The sequence below is a fragment of the Lissotriton helveticus genome, chromosome 5_1 (genome assembly GCF_964261635.1).
Source record: "Lissotriton helveticus chromosome 5_1, aLisHel1.1, whole genome shotgun sequence".
NCBI lineage: Eukaryota > Metazoa > Chordata > Amphibia > Caudata > Salamandridae > Lissotriton > Lissotriton helveticus.
The window spans coordinates 1,965,083,607-1,965,100,717 of record NC_136065.1 but is presented as its reverse complement, the minus strand read 5'-3'; the positions used below and the strand labels follow the sequence as shown (position 1 = coordinate 1,965,100,717).

Genomic DNA, 17,111 nt, shown 5'->3' with positions numbered 1-17,111 from the left:
TGGAGATCCATTTGGTCTAAAGCAGAAACGGAGTTTACGCAAACTGTCATCCAGGACTGTCTAAAATTAGACAATCATATGCGTATTCCCTGGTTCAGGCACATTCGGTTCTGGTTTCAGACGGTTTTAGGTCTTGACCCCTTCTTGAATCCGGAATTGGGCGTCCCGGTTTCTAAAAAGGAATTGAAAGATCTGTTTCTAGAAAACGCCAAGAAGGCCAGGTCTACCAGATATGCTTCCCAACATACATTTGCCTTTTATAATGAACACATTGTCACTGAGGGTTACCAACAGTATCTGTCAACTGTTACCAGAAGTTCTCATCGCTTTGTCTTGACACGGCTGAGATTGGGCACTGTGCATCATCTGGTGTCTTTCCCACAAACTAGAAGGAGTAGCACTTTGCCCTGCCCTTGCGACGGGACATCCAAACAGAGCTATTGTCATTTTATGCTTTTATGTAAATTTTATATTCCCTATAGGAAATTGTATTTAAAGCCTCTATTTTTAAAATGTAACATAAGAAGTACCAAAGATGCTTTGCAGTTAATGTTTGGTTTGAGTAGCGCAGATGTATGCTTCCATGTAGCTTCATTCATTTTAAAATGTGTTCTTAGCAGGAAATCCATCATTATATGATTTATTACCTTGATATGATTCCAGTAATTATTTGTCATCATTGGTGTATTAGCTCTATTCATTTGAACCAACATTTTATTTTAACTGGTTGGACCTGTTATACATTATGTAAGGATACTTGAACGTATATGTATCATTCCAACTCTACCTGATAAGTTTTAGAACTATGCACTTTGTCACTTTGTTTATAGGAAATTCTGTAGGATCTACAAATTAATGTAACTATTGAATTTTGTGGATATTCCGTATATGTAATATGCGAACGGATTGTTTTTATCAAATTTATGATGTATTAAAATGTATTTTTTTTCATGTATGCTATATGGTTATACCTATATACCGAATAAAGCATTTGAAATTAATTTACCCATCAACAGTTCTGTGGTTAAGATGGAAACAAAAATTACTTTAAACGTGCTTTTTATAAAAACGATTAGCACAAATATGCTACATTGTATGCTTAAGGTTTGATGTAGCAACGATTCAGGCTTTCGTTGATATATTTACCAATATTTATAGATAAGAATAGAGTGGAATATATAGATCATGACTTTTAATGTAAAGCAACACATTTTGAAGCCACGCACCTGTGTGTAAGACCCAGCACAGGTGTACACTCCTGATATGGTTGTGTAACAAGGCAAGGCCTCAGAGGGTCAACGCATGTCTCACCCTGAGGGGGGTGACGGAGGGGGTCACAGAGCAATAGATTCATTAACACCCCTGCTAAAGAGAAGTAAATACATAGCTCCTCTCTGACCATGGGCGATGTATAGGGAAACATCTGCACATGTCCCAGAGCTGTTCTCTAACTAATGCTTACAGTTTAAACCAACAATACAACAGATCTGGTTGCGTTTATTTATATTTTATTTATTTTAGGGTCTGAGATGCATAATTGACCCAAATCTCATTTCATTTGGCAATTCTTTGGCATTTGTGTTCACCCACCATACATTATCTTTTCATTGGTCTCCTCTATGTTGTTTTTCGTCCTTTATATTTCTCCTACCTTTTCCCTACCTCATTCTTCCTAACTTTCTCACTCTTCCTATAGTTTTTCTTTGTAATTTTCCTCTCACTTTTCTCCCTCTCTCCTTGGCACAGTGTTTGCTACCACGGAGAGTGAAGCGCCCGTCCCAGAGGAGAAGGTCAGCGAACAGGTGCGTGGGGGTTCGGGAAGATGTTGGGATTCTTGTTGTGATGCTAGTAAACAGTGCAATGTGTGAGCTGCAGTCTTTCTGTCCTCGTGCAGGTCTCCCAGGCGGGTCCCAGGACTGCTCCGAGGAAAGAGATCTCCTCCATGTACTGCTACGTGGCCCTGTACAAGTTCCTACCTCAGGAGAACAACGACCTCCCCCTGCAGTAAGTCACGTGCCAGAGACCTTCCATTCAATAGGGCCTGTGCCTGCGGTACGTCCTGTGACATCCCCTGTGCTAGGACCTTCCTCCTATAGTAACTGATCTGCCTGAGACGGTTGTATGTCAATACAACGTGGTGTTTACACCGCACTACCATTACAACGCTGGTTTTACAAGGCAAGTCGTTACCACGACTTGCGCTGTAGGGTGCTGGACTTAGGAATAGTATGATTTACTATTCCAACACCATCCTACGTACAGTAGGGAAGGTGTTGGAATAGTAAATCTAGTAAATCTACTATTCCTTAGCCTAGAGTGCCCTCCAGCGCAAGTCGTTGTAAAACCAGCGTTGTAATGGTAGTGCAGTGTAAACACCGCGTCTCTTCAGGATGTTCCTGCCCTTAGGCCATTCCCTGCAATAGGTTATGTGCCAGAAACCTTTCCCTATAGTAAACATGATGAGGAGGACACCTGTCTCATACCATGGCCTCATTTGATTTGCAAACACTACTCACACCTGCTTGCTGGAGTACAAATGAAGCCATAAGTATAATTGATCACCATAAGCGTTATTCTAGAGCTGTTCTGCTTCCAAGCAGTTATCTGCTCTATGATTTATTCCTTCTGAACCTCAGGAATGTCGCAAAAGATAAATGGATAACTATGCTCTGGAATTAATATAGGTTGGAGGTATATATATTCTTATGTCAGCGCCATCCAATGTTTTAGCACTCTTACTCTTCAGGTTATGTGCATACACCATATATTTTATTCAGATACATAACCACAATCGCTAGTTACGTGATTACGTGCTATTGTGTTCATTGTGACTTCTGTGCAGGGTTTTGACGTGTACAGGAAGTGTGGCGCCCTAACTGGTAGCGGTGTGTGTTAGGTAAAAAACAACAATAATGAAGACGGTGCAGCAAGGTCAGAGGAGACCCTGAAACCTCTGCAGAGAGTGGCCAGGGTCCACTCGGTAATTATGACAAGAATCCTGTGCACATGTTAAGCGAGGTGTATAAATGTATCATGCTTAATCCAAAGAACACAATAGGTAGTAAATGGAACAAAGTGGACACGATAGAAAGTCTTTTTGTTCTTCAAAGGATTGTATTTGACCTTCCTTTGTTGAAAGGTAACTTCAAAAGCAAATGACCAGCCGACACGTGTTTCGTCAAGCGAGCAAGGAGAATGTGATTCTTCAGGGCTGTAAGCACAAATGGGCAAACGGTCCGTATAACCGGTGATATTTTCGACCCGGCGTCTGGGGTCTGGGTTGAAAGAATCAGCGATAGTGAGTCACTGTGGACTCTGAGACGGACGGATACATCCGTCTCAAACCAGCTAATGCCTGGGATATGGCAGCGGAGAGACGGGTCCTGTCTTCCTAAGGGGCTGGCATATTGTGTTCATTGTTTGATTGTATATAGGTGTGTCTCTAAAAGATGAAGCATGTTAGTGAGTGACAATAGGGTAGGTAAGTAACTGAGGTCTCCTGTCTGTCAGGACCCATCCCCAATGTTCATGATTTAGGCTGCCCCGATTGTTGGGCACAGACATTGGCGGTGGCAGACACTCTACTTACTAATGGCGTCAAATCTAGCTGTTTCCTTATTTTTGCCTTCTTATTGTTTGACTTAAGTCAAGATTATTCCGGAATATCTATTTTAGCTACTTAAAACGTTTCACATATGTATTCTAGTCACAGACAAAGACAGTATAAAGTAAATAATTCCTTGTAGCTCACTGAAGTCCCCAACTCTCTATTGAGTAGAAAGGACTTCCAGCATGCAGCACCCGGTTGTCAATCAATCTAACTGGAGAGTATCCAGGCGCTGACGGTGTGTTTTATATATACATATTTATGTACAAAACCATCCATAATATTGATATTCAAGCCAGAAAATCTATTCTTGTTTACATATTAAAATCATTAGTGTTTACTTTTCCACGTAGTCTTTATATAGTGTTATGAATAATTCAGTGCAAATAAGTGATCATCAGTAGTTCAATTCTATGACGTGTTATGTCTGTGGTTAGCTTTCAACTCAATTCTCCAGTAAACAAGCGCTCGTGCATCGTATATAAATTTGCATCTGATGGCTCCAAACGAGTGCCCACAGCTGTGCCTCGTAATTAAAAGTTACTCACTTTCTTAAACAGACAATCATTGTTTCCTAAGGATGTATGGTGTCATGTCCTGATACATTTATGTACAATTAAAAAATATAGAAAGGCCCAAAAATATGTTTACGTCAGCTTTGCAAACTACCCGAAACATATACATGTGTACTGCTAGAAATATTTTAAAGAACATCGTAACTTCAGCAAGAATACCAGTCCTAAATAAAAGAAATGCAGATAATAGTGATTAAAAAAAGAGCCATTTTGTGTAATTGAAAAATAATTCCAACGACAGTGATGGAGTCACAGATTTAAGTGCACAAGAAACAAAAGAGATTATGTGACTGTAACTTAAAGGAACCTTTGGGATGATAATTGATCATTTTTTTTAAATAAAAGATTACATTATGTGCTTTTGCAGATACCCTGCAGGAGTGGGCATTTAATTTTTAAATTGGGTATCCAGAATCCGTTAAATTTGGACAAGAAAATTGAAACATTATTTTTTGTAGAGTTTTTTTAAATACTTAATAGTGGAGCTCAAGGTTCGATACTGTCCTTGGTGTCAAACACGTTGCACAAATATTACTTTTCTATGAGTGAGGTAATAGCAAAAAGTTTTTTATATAAATGCAAGGTAATCGGACAGTTACCAAGGATTTTAAGGGTGATGTGAAAGCGTTGCTATGGCAACTGGAACAAAGTAAAGACAGATGAGTGTGGCGTTGTCCTTCTTATTAGTGCAGTATGTAGTGTTGACTGCTGCTTTACGCCTACACTGGGACTGATGTGATTGTAGGCCCACACGCGCAGTGCCTTGTGGTCTGCGCCTTACCGTATCCGAGTCGGAATAATGCATTGTGTTAGTGTACCACCTTTGGGATGGATTATATTCACAGGGTTCTGCCTGGTATGTGAAAGGACTGAGGGGTGGTGACGGTAGTGACCGAGTGCCCGGGGGTTCTGAGATGTCACTGAAAGTCCAGGCAGTCTGGACTGGGCTGTGGCTCTGGTGCTGGTGCAGAGAGTAGTGACTGAGAGTGTTTCTGGAGTGGGGTGAGGGAGTCCCTTTCATTTATTAGTCAGGAGAGTGGCATGCAGTGTTTCTGGGAGGGGGCATTGGGTGAGTACTGTGGGGATGGCTACTACTGAAGGCTCCTTGTCCGGGGAAGGTCCCTTCCTGAGGGTCTGGAGGAGGGGCACTGCCTGAGGTTCTGGATGGGAAGGGCACTGTCTGATGTACTGGTAGTGAGGGACATTACCTGAGGTTCTGGCTGGAGGGGCACTACCTGAGGTTCTTGGGGAGGGGGAGGGGCACTGCCTGAGGGTCTGGGGCAGGGGCACTGCCTGCGGGTCTGGGGCAGGGGCACTGCCTGCGGGTCTGGGGCAGGGGCACTGCCTGCGGGTCTGGGGCAGGGGCACTGCTTGAGGTTCTGGCGAGGAGGGGCACTGTCTGAGGGTCTGGGGCAGGGGCACTGCCTGAGGGTCTGGGGCAGGGGCACTGCCTGAGGGTCCGGGGCAGGGGCACTGCCTGAGGGTCCGGGCAGGGGCACTGCCTGAGGCTCTGGGGCAGGGGCACTGCCTGAGGGTCTGGGGCAGGGGCACTGCCTGAGGGTCTGGGGCAGGGGCACTGCCTGAGGTTCTGGATGGGAAGGGCACTGTCTGATGTACTGGTAGTGAGGGACATTACCTGAGGTTCTGGCTGGAGGGGCACTACCTGAGGTTCTTGGGGAGGGGGAGGGGCACTGCCTGAGGGTCTGGGGCAGGGGCACTGCCTGCGGGTCTGGGGCAGGGGCACTGCCTGCGGGTCTGGGGCAGGGGCACTGCCTGCGGGTCTGGGGCAGGGGCACTGCTTGAGGTTCTGGCGAGGAGGGGCACTGTCTGATGTTCTGGGAGATGCACTGCTTGTCACTCTGGGGCGATGACTGCTTGTATCTCTGGCAGGAGGGCGCTGTCTCTGGTTCTCACCTCGGCTAATGGATTGCTCTGTTTCCCTTCCAGGCCTGGAGACAGGGTTATGGTGATAGATGACTCCAATGAGGATTGGTGGAAGGTGAGTGATGGGTGTAGTCTGCCTCAGCAACAAACATGAAATATCAATTGCAGATCTGCAAGAGAGGACAGTGGAAGAGGCGGTGGCGGATAAAGGTGGGAGATAAAGGAAGCAAGGAGGGGAAGGGATGGACGGGAGAGGGAAAGAGGAAGGAGTAAAGGGAATGGAGATGGTGCAAACAGTTGGATAGGAAGGAATACCAGGCGGGGGAATTAGCAAAAAAAGGCAAGTGGGAGACAATGTGGCGGATAAAGAGTGAGCAAGGGAATGAGAACCTAGCAAGGTAGGGAGTGTAGAAGATAATGCACAACAGGGGTTAGGGAGATAAAGGGGCTTGCAATAGGGGGTGGAAAAAGGATCTAGATAGAGATAACATCAGGAAAGTAAGAGTTGTAGGAGCAGGGCAATGGAAAAGGGGACGACGTACAGCAGGTAGTGGGAGGATGAAGGAACAGAAAAAGAGGAACCGAGGGAGATTCTGGGGCTAGGCGGCAGAGAAAGGGGCATAATAGGATGGAGAGAGTTGAAAGAGAGAAAGATATAGAAGAAGACGAAAGCACGGGAGAGACTAGAATGAGAGAAAGGAGGAGAAAGATAGCAAGTAAAGTACAGATGGAAAGGGGTAATCCGGTGAGGTGGAGAGATGGGAGAGAAAAGGGAGAGCGAGGAAAAAAGAGGTCATTATGTCTCCACGGAAGCAAGAGAAAGGTAGGAGGCAGAATAGAAGTAGAGGGTGGGAGGGAAGTCGCATTAGAGTGATGCAGAAGAACAAGAGAGAGGGAGGCTAAGAGGTGTGACAAGGGTGGCGAATGACTAGGAGATGAGGAGGACCAAGAGGCGGGACAAGAGTGGTGGTGGACCACGAGATGGGGAGGGACCAGAGCAGGGTCAAGAGAAGAGGAAAAACAGCTGATGGAAGGGCCAAAAGGTAAAGTTGACCATGAGGAGAAATGTGGGAGGAAATTCTGGCGACAGGAGTGGGATGGTAGGCATTGCTGTGGGTCAAGAGGGTGGCCACTGGACGCGGCTAGGGGACAGGAGTGGGAGGCTGGTTGGATATGAGCAGGTCAGGTGAGATGCACTATACTCTTGCCTCTGAAAGTCCCTCTCTAAATGTACCTTTTGTATCTTTAGGGGAAGTGTGCAGACAGAGTGGGGTTCTTCCCAGCCAACTTCGTGCAGAGGGTACGGCCTGGAGAGAAGGTGTGGAAGTGCATGAAACCATACCAGGGGAACAAGGAGCAGGGCCATCTCAGCGTGAAGGAGACCCAGGTGAGACCCGGCTGTACCCTTTCCCCATACTCCCAATCTCAAAGCGGGGTCTGCTCAGGCTGAGGGATAGCCTGGTGAGACCACATGTCTGAAGATCATATGCATAGAACCGTCACTGACACGCCCCATAGAGTAGTCTGTTTACCAGCTGTGAGTTCAACAGAGACAAAAGTGGAAAGCAAAAGCGGTATCTCTCCAGCAAGGCATCCTCCAAAAATGTATAATTATACACTACTGCCCAGCCTCCACGCCGGACCTCCAAAGCACACATATTTTTCCAAATATTGCAAAATTGCCTTTTCTGTTTCCTCTCATTCTATCATATTTGTAAAGATGAAAATCCTAAGAAATTTGCAGCACAAAAACAAAAATGTGACTCTTTTGGCTTAAAAAGGTGAACTCTTTTTAGCCCCTTTTAGGGTTTTTTCAAGGCTAACTGTCATTTTCTACCTTGGTGAATAACTCTTTGTTACTTCGGTAGCAGAAGTATTTTTACCCTCGCAGATAAAGGTAAAAGAAGCACCCAGTCTAATTCTAAGATGCTGGTGGATGCTGGTGCTGCCTTCCAACACATCATCACCTTCTGGCTTACAGATACCATCTGAAGATGAAACCAAGGCCAGATTCTAGGCGAGCTTTGCCCACTATCCAGAGCCTTCTATATCAGCAGATGAGTTCAGCTTTCTTGACACCAGCAGTAACTGAGTGACCACTGGTCACTCATGCGACTTTGGCCTTCACGGGCATCAGGAGAACAGTGAAGGTTTTTGTTTTTTAATTCTGATCTCGTGTCATTGTCCCTTTGCATCTGCACCAGTGTGTGGTTGCTATGGCAGGTTTTGTAACTTCGCTTGACACTCTGTGATGATGATGACGATTATGATGAAGGTGATTACGACTTGCATAGAGTAGTCATTCCATGCCACATATTCATATTTTTTTCTAAAAGGGTGTGCACCAGTTGACACTTTTGTGTTGTCAACATTGTGACAGAAATGCCATCCACTAAAAGTAGATAGTAGAGAATGGATATGGGAAAAGATTATCTTGATAAATAGTAAAACAATACTAAGGGGCATATTTACAATGTTAATGTTATTGAGATCTATAGAGCTCGCGAATACCCGGAGATGTCTTGGCGCTAGACCAGAGTAGTACCTGAGACCATGGAGAACAGTGGGATTAGTTTGAGAAAAGCCAAGTTTTTAATTGTTTCCTAAAGGACGATAGGGAGTACAGTCCTCTCAACGATGCAGGGAGAGCATTCCAGAGTTTTGCTACACAATAGGCCCTACTCCGGCCTCCCCAGCTAGCAGTACGGATCTTAGGTACCAGCATTAATCTGGCATTTGTTGATATTAACTGCCTGCCTGGGTGGTACCATGAGAAAAGATGTTTTAAAGGTACCTGCCCTGCCCCATTCAAGGATTAATGGGCAAGGCAGAGTGCTTTAAATTTGGAACGCTGCACCACAGGCAGCCAGTGGAGAGTCCGTATCTCTTCTTTAATCGATTGATACTTAGGGATTTTCAATAGTAGCCTGGCTGCAGCATTCTGTACCTTCTGGAGCTTCTTAAAATGTTGTTTCTGTAACCCAAGATATAAACCATTACAGTAGTCCAGCTTGGGCAACATCAATGTAGTCACCACTGTTTTCCTAAGATCCTGAGGAATAAAAGGTAGGACCTTTTTAAGTTTCTTCAGCAAGTAGAAAGAAGCTGAAACTATGGCGTTAATTTGATGTCTGTAAGTGAGACCTTTATCTATCAGAACTCCAAGATTTTTAGCCTTCACCACTGGTTCAGGAAGTTGTCCCAGCTCAGCCGGCCGCCATAGCCCATCCCATTTTGGCTGTAAGTTGCCGAAGGTAACCTCTTCAGTCTTATCCGAATTGAGCTTTAAACAGTGTCTTCCCATCCAGAGACTGATTTCCCTCATGCCGCATTGAAACTGTACTGCTGGGGATAAAGTGTTTTTATAAACCGTAACGACGATCTGAGTATCGTCGGCATAAGATGTCAGTTTGACAAGGGCTTATCTCCTCTTTTTTGGCTTAAAAAGCCAAAAAAGCAGAGATAAAACTATTGCCCTATTTACAAAAGGGTGCTAACATGCCTAATCGCATGTTAGCACCCTTTTTCCCAACGCCTCCCTTTGCATCTCTAATGAGATACAAAGTGGGCATCACTGGGCGTACCCAGGATGGACTGCCTTGCAAATATCGCTGATGTTCACATCGCAATATTTACAAGGCAGCCCACAGGATTTTAGCACACGTTAGTTTTTGGAGAAAACCGCTGTTTCCTCCATAAACTAACGTCTGCCGCTTTGCAGAGAACACCGCTGGAAAACCAGCAATGTTCCCTGCAAAACTGCGATTTCCCCGCTATCTCTGGAATTTTTATCGCCCTGGAGTAACGCGTTGTTTATAACGCGCTACCAGGAAGAGAAACTCCAGAGATAGACGGCGATAAATAACAAAGCGTTTATTTATTGCCGTCTTTGTAGATATGCCTCCAAGTAGGTTAGAAAGGAACAACTGGGACGTGGCAGATGCATGGCTTGAATACTTTCCCCAGAGAAGAAACTTTATGGTGAACCTCAGGTGGGACAGGCTAGTCTGAATCTAATCATTTGATCATGGCCTCTTCTGAGGTGCTTGGCTTGACTAGTAGGCACGTATTCCATGGAGTAACATTATGAAGGAATAATAGGACAACAAACATGTCCAGAAACCAGAGGCAAGGTTTCAAACTACCAATTGTCATTGCCACTACTGATACAGATACTACTGTATTTGGTACCCATGCTGAAGGATCTTACAACACACTCAGCCCTTCCAGTCTCCACAGACTGATATGACAACCACATCCATCACGCCTATCCTTAGTATCACCCATCAGACTCCTTTGAAGATTAGATTTGCTATCCAGAAGTAGACTCAATGTTTTCCACAACTTAAAAGACAAAGTTCCGCCATTCTGAGGGACCTCTGCCCACCATATTTTAAGATGTCCCCGGGCACCACAGACATCTCTACTTTAACTGAAACCACCCTTATGGCCTTGTCAATGTCGGAAATGTTTAACTGACAGTAACGTCAGTCATGGTAGCTGGATAACTTTTAAAAGGTTTTTTTTTTCAAAAATACGCTCCCAAAGCTGGAAGTTTGTTCTTGAAGAATAAACAAACATTTGCAATGCAATAGGTCTCACTTTTGCGATAGTGAGAGCTTTTGGCGTTGTAAAGGACAATGTCTTTTACCCATGTGTTTGGTTTTGAGTGGAGTGGATTTATTTCGTTTGGAGTGGAATTATGCGGGTTGAACTGGAATTGTTAGTTGTGGAATTGTGTGAGGTGAATTGTGTGGTGTGTGGTGCATTTGGGTGCTGGAATTATGTGGCAGGGTGAATAGATAGGGGTGAAAGCTACAAAGAATAGGAAGATAGAGAGGGATAGGTAGTTTGTGCACGAAGTGGTGAATGAACTCCAGACAGAGGAGCAGAAAGAGTGTGTGAAAAAGTTAGGCAATATTTCACTATTAACTAGGAATGTCACACATACACAATCATATATTACACAGGACATATTATGGAATGATATTGATAAAATAGAAGGGTATTATGATGGCAAAAATCTTCTTTAGCTTGGCACTACTGTGGGCTAACATTCACAGAGCTCGGCATTAATGCCGCCAAAAGTTTAACAGGATTGATAAAGCACACTTATTAACTAATTAGAGTCAGTGAAACTGTTTTGGTTAAGCTTCAGTGTGGTGGGAAGCATTGGGATTTTCACGTTTTCTGATGTCTAGGCAATTACTCAGAAGATGTGAGTGCAAAGTGATGTTAGCTAATCAAAACATTTATCAAAAACATGGTTTCGTAAATATTGCATGCATGGTTTTCATTGCGCCAAAACAGTACAGAGCAGAGAATAGCAAAGCAAGACTGGAATCCTACCTTTCAAAACTCCTCAAATAACCTCTGATGGAACTCACACCCTCCAGGGAGGCAGACACTGTATGGAAGCAGAGGGCTGTGCTGAAGTCGCTGCCTGGAATTAAGCTCTTGACTTGGCAGTGTTTCAAAAAGCATGGAGATGTGACACTGTAAGTATAATGGAACAACAGGATGCCTGCACGGGGACAAAGAACTGCCATGCACCGCCAGGATTCCTTTTCATACAGATGAAAGGAAGAGGATCCCACCCCTGAAGCCAAGCTACAACCGAGGAAGATGTCTCGTCCAGTACCGTCAACCAAACATTGTGGTCTAACACAAAGAAAAAGGCACCTCCTAGAGTTATTTTCTGAAGTGAAAAAAATATCTACTGCAGAAATATAGGCCCATCTTCTATTGCACCATAAAGAAATAAACAAGTGGGTGAGTGAAAGAACACCAGAATGCTGGTAAATCGTCAGATCCTGCAGCAAATCGGATTAGGTGTGTACTACAGACGAGCAAGATGTCTATTTTGTATAGCCCCATCGTACACATTTATAGACCATATCTGAAGTTCAGAGAGAAAAAAATCAAGGTGGTACTATTCAGGCCTCAGATCTGCCCAGTGTCATCCCACGAGCCTGGCAGTAGTGGCACCCTGTCTCAGGAGGCAAGGGGTCTCCAGCTAACCTCAGATGAAGGACTGGTTGTTAAAGACTAAGGAGCCAAGCAAAATCTGATTAGGGCGGAGGCGAAAGATGGCGGCCGTGTAGAACGGCCGGGAGCGTGAAGCAGTGGAGAAGGCAATGGTTCCCTGATTTCGGAGCACACAGCGCCACGTAACTGCATGGGACCGCGGCGGGAAGAGTCTGCGGGAAGACGTGAGTTCTGCGGAAGTTTTGAAAAGAGGAGGAAAAAGCGGCGAAAATACATGCTGCTGGCTCATACCTGTCGCGGAACTATCGGCAGGCTGCTGCGGGAGCTGACGCTGGCCGTGAGAGTGCTGGCAGCAAGAGGCAGGGCTCAGACTCGGGCTCAGGTGAAAGTGAATGGGAGGAGCCGAGAGCCTCCGCAGACGCCGCGGAGCTCGCTGAACAGAGAGCGGGCTGCAGCGGTTGAGACAGAGACGGCGACGGCACTGAAGCAGATAGCTAGCAAAGGAATTCAGTCCACACGGAGTTGCAAAAGGAAACGACAAAAAGGTCAAAGTGGAACTATGGCCCCGAAGGTGCTCGCAAGCTCCAAGGCTGCTTTAAGAAAGAAAGCTGCAGCTGAAGCGGCTGCTGAAGCCGAGGAGGAAGACAACCGGCAGAGAGGCAGACACCGGTAAGGAGAAATCAGCTTGTGGCGAAAATTAAACAGACTGGCTCTCCTATTTCAGATATTTTTGCCAAAATAGGCAAGGAGAAGGAGAAGGGCTCGAAAGCTGATGCTTTGTTAGAGAAAAAAGAGCAGGAGCTGGAGTTGGGCGCAAAGGAGAATCCAGAGATCATAGATGTGGAAGGGGATGGGGTAAATGCGCTATCTCCCCCACCAGATCCTAAGCATGACCCTTCCCCGTGCTCAGTAAAAACGGATGTGAATAACGAGGATCAGTACAACACTGTGCCAGTGCTTCTGTCTCTGTTGAAAGATCCCCCAGAGATGTTAGGGGGAGATGGTGAAGGGAGGGTGACCCTAAATCCAAGCTCGGAAGAACAGACCAAGACAATGACAGATTCAGCAGAACTAGGGGGTCTAGTGGCGGACAGTACAACAAGCCTAATAGCTGAAAAATCTAATGATAAGGATAAGGATAAGGAGAAGCCTCCTAGCGAATGTTTTTTCTCCGTCTCAGAAGGAGGCGAGTGGTCGGAGGATGGTGATAGCTCTGAACAGGGAGGGAGTAATTTAGACACAGATAGTGAACCAGAGCTTGAAACTGTATCACATATATCTTCTGCTAAACCGCCTGTTGTAGTCAAAGTGCAGGACCTCAGATGGGACCATTCGTCAGCCACCCCGCTAGTTGGAAGTCCACATGGGGAAGCAGCTCAGATGTCTCTCCTCGAGGTGATTCACAAGGAGATCCTAGCTCACAGGGAAGAAATGCGACAAGACAGCCGCAAGGCACAGGCTGCTGTCAGAAAGATGCAAGGAGCCATAAGGAAAATGTCTAAGGTTTGCACTAACTTGGGCGATAGAGTTTCTAATCTAGAGGAAAGGGTTGTTTCAACTGAGGCGGACTCAGCAGCTGCTTCCAATAAAGTAGATGCCCAAAGTGCCCAAATAACGGACATCCAATGGAAGTTGGAAGATTTGGAAAATCGACTAAGACGGAATAATCTTAGAATTTTGGGGGTACAGGAGGGAGTCGAAGGGACAGACGTGAGGGCTTTTGTCATCAAGCTTTTTAAGCAAGCATTTGTAGATCTGCAAGGTTGGAACTGGGCTGAGGAAATTCAGCGGGCTCACCGCACTCCGTTCAAGCTAGGTAGGAACTCAAAGGAAGGGGATAAGCCAAGAGCTATTCTGATATTTCTAGGCAATTTTGTGCTAAGACAGGCAATATCAGAAAAAGCTAGACCTGATGCACGGAAGGTAGTAGAAGGAATCTCGTTTTTTGTCAGACCCGATTTCTGTCACATAACAGTCGAGCGACGATGGAGGTTGAGACAATTGATAAAACCCTTCCAGGACAAAAAGATGCAGGTGTACCTGATTAATCCTGCACAACTTAAAGTAATTAATGCTGGTAAAACTCTGTACTTTACCTCGGAAATTAAGACCAGGGAATATTTAGATTCTCAGAGGGCTTGATTCTGACGACTATGTTATTTCCACTGTTTCATATAGAGCTGTTTAAATGGGATATCGGCTAGCTCGATAAACTTATTTGTGGATCGGATTTAATTCACTTTAATTTATCATCTAAGCCTGCAGATGGATGGTGTGGTGTGGTGTGTGGCATTTAGGGTTTGGTTCTTATGTACGGTTTCTGTTTTAGTCCCATCTCCACTGCTTCAAGATGCTTTTTCCATTGCGTGCACAGACTCAGTCTGAGCGCCTCACTTAAGGGGGTATATGGGTGGGGAGGCGGGGGGGTCAAGAAAGGGAGGTAAGGGGGGTGGATGGGGTAAGAGGGAGGGGTGGGAAGGGGGGGAAAATTGCAAAAAAATGAGATGTTTTGGAGTAAAGAGGTTTCTGTCGGCAATCAGAGGATTACATTGACAATAAAGGCCAAATTATGGAAGTTGGATTTCTCCTGTCAGGAAAGATTGTCTCAAAAAGATGTCTCACATTAAAATTTGCTCCGTCAATATTGGTGGGTTAAATGATTGGAGAAAACGCCAAAGATTATGTCATTTTGTTAAATTCAATAATTTGGATGTTTTGTGTGTGCAGGAGACCCATCTTCCTTGGCCAGTAGAAATTTGTTGAATATAAGGGGGTATGAGCTATTAGCCTGCTCCTCTCAGACTTCAATGATCAGGGGGGTGGCTATTCTTGCTAAACCAATTCTAGGTGGGGTTAAGAGGTCTAAATTAGATAGCTCTGGGAGATGGGTAATAGTGGAATTGACTCTTGGGTGTACGATATGTACGGTATACGGGTCGAATCAGGACGATCCGGCAGTGTTTGATACACTAGAGGGGGAACTTGCAGACTGGCCTACCCCTATTATAATCTGTGGGGATCTCAATATTTTGGTGGACTGGAATAGACCTGGCAGTTATTCAGGGGTTAAACCAAAAGTGTTTCGTGCCCTGTCCTCCTTAATGAGATCACATGGATTGAAAGATGTCTGGGGTGCAAAAGAATTTGCCAATCCAGGTTTTACATATTACTCTTTCCCACATCAAAAATACACTAAGCTGGATTATTTTTTGCTATCCTCAGAGAAACTTGGTAAAGTCGAGATCACAAAGTTACCTAAATCCCTATCTGATCATAACCCCTTGATTCTAATATTTGATGTAGATAATATCGAAAGAAGACAAACAAGGTGGTCATTCGAGAGAAAGCTCCTTGCGGACGATAGATTCTTGAGACATATAAGAAAATGGACAAGGGAATTCTATGACATTAATCGGTATAGTGCTTCCCGTAATGTAGTTTGGGAAACTTTTAAGGCCTCTCTGAGGGGCGAGACAATAAGCTGTTCAGCCAGACTGAGGAAGGAGGACAGGATGAAGGTTGAGACCCTGATCAGGGAATTAGGAATAGTAGAAGCACAGCATATTAAAGAGATAGTGCAGGGCGCGGATGGTCAGGCAAGTTTAAACAAACTGGCTACCATCAAAGCCGACCTCCAGGGAATAGTGACGCAGAAAGAGTCTAGGGAGTATCAGTCTTCTAGGGCAAAGAGATATGAGACGGGGGAACAGGCAGGAAGAGCACTAGCACTCCGGATCAGGCAGGAGAGATCCAAAAATTTGATCACTAGCATACAGGAAAATGGAAACGAATATACTGAGTCTAAAGAAATACTGAGGGTCTTCCAGACGTTTTACCAAAAACTGTATGATGAAGAGGGTGGGAGTGAGGTACAAAATCCTGTTCTTAAAGATGACGGCCCAGAATTAGACCAAAGAAGTAGGGAGATGCTGGAATGTGACCTGACTCTGACCGAGATTAAGACGGCGCTTCAGGAATTAGCAGCTGGTAAGGCGGCGGGTCCTGATGGGCTCCCCTTAGAAGTATATAAATGCTTAGAGGAGGAAATCGCCCCAATTTTGTTGGATCTATTTACTGGTATAGTGTGCTCGGGCTCTATTCCTGACTCCTGGAAAGAGACAAATATTGTCATATTCCATAAGAAAGGCAAACCCAAAAATAGTCCAAGCTCGTACCGACCAATTTCCCTTATTAATTCGGACACAAAGCTATACTCCAAGGTGTGGGCGAAAAGATTGGGGGGATCATCGGTCGATTAGTCTCCCCGTGGCAGCATGGGTTTGTGCCAGGCCGAAGCCCTACGGATCATATAAGGCGTGCTATAGCATTGTTTGATGCCCATGCTGTCGCGGGTGGAGACATGGCCATGATCCTCCTCGACGCGGAGAAAGCATTCGACCGTGTTACCTGGGATTGTTTGTGGGGAATCTTGGTCGGAAGAGGTTTCGGGAATAAGAGTATAAGGGCAATTAAGGCGATGTATAGCGATCCGGTTGCTAGGGTAATGGTTATGGGCCAAAGTTCGGAAGAAATAATAATTAGAAGAGGGACGCGTCAAGGATGCCCCTGCTCCCCGATTCTATTTTCGCTGTATATCGATCCCCTTATTCAAAAAATTCTGGTGTCTGAACAGATTACTCCAGTGACACTGAATGGCCATACTACTAAGCTTTTGGCATACGCTGACGACCTGGCAATTATAACAACGGCCCCCCAACAAGCTATGGCCGAGATATGTCAGTTGGCTAAGGACTTTGGTATACGGTCAGGGTATCGTTTGAACGAGGAAAAAACACAGATCATATGTACAAGTAACATCATCAAGCTTGATCAAAGATATGTGGAATCAGCGGTGTATTTGGGGGTAAGGGTGAATGCCAATGTAAATAAGATAATTGCGGATAATTACATGCCATTGATAGATTCAATTGCAAAGGAGCTTAAGAGGATAGATATATTGCATCTTTCACTGATTGGTAGGGTAAATGTATTAAAAATGACTATGTTCCCTAAACTCCTTTACCTATTCCGGGCTATCCCTTTGTTATTGGAAGAGT

The 17,111-nt window shown here is 45.0% G+C and overlaps 1 protein-coding gene across 2 annotated transcripts in view; it reads left to right on the top strand.

Moving 5' to 3' along the window:
• STAC2 (SH3 and cysteine rich domain 2) overlaps positions 1–17,111 on the top strand; it is a 296,870-nt gene that overhangs the window by 267,709 nt on the left and 12,050 nt on the right. For both annotated transcript variants that reach the window (XM_078645641.1, XM_078645642.1), the window contains exons 7-10: positions 1,747–1,802; positions 1,895–2,004; positions 6,130–6,181; positions 7,316–7,453. In XM_078645641.1, coding sequence (XP_078501767.1) covers positions 1,747–1,802; positions 1,895–2,004; positions 6,130–6,181; positions 7,316–7,453 — 356 coding nt within the window. The remainder of the gene's footprint in view (positions 1–1,746; positions 1,803–1,894; positions 2,005–6,129; positions 6,182–7,315; positions 7,454–17,111) is intronic.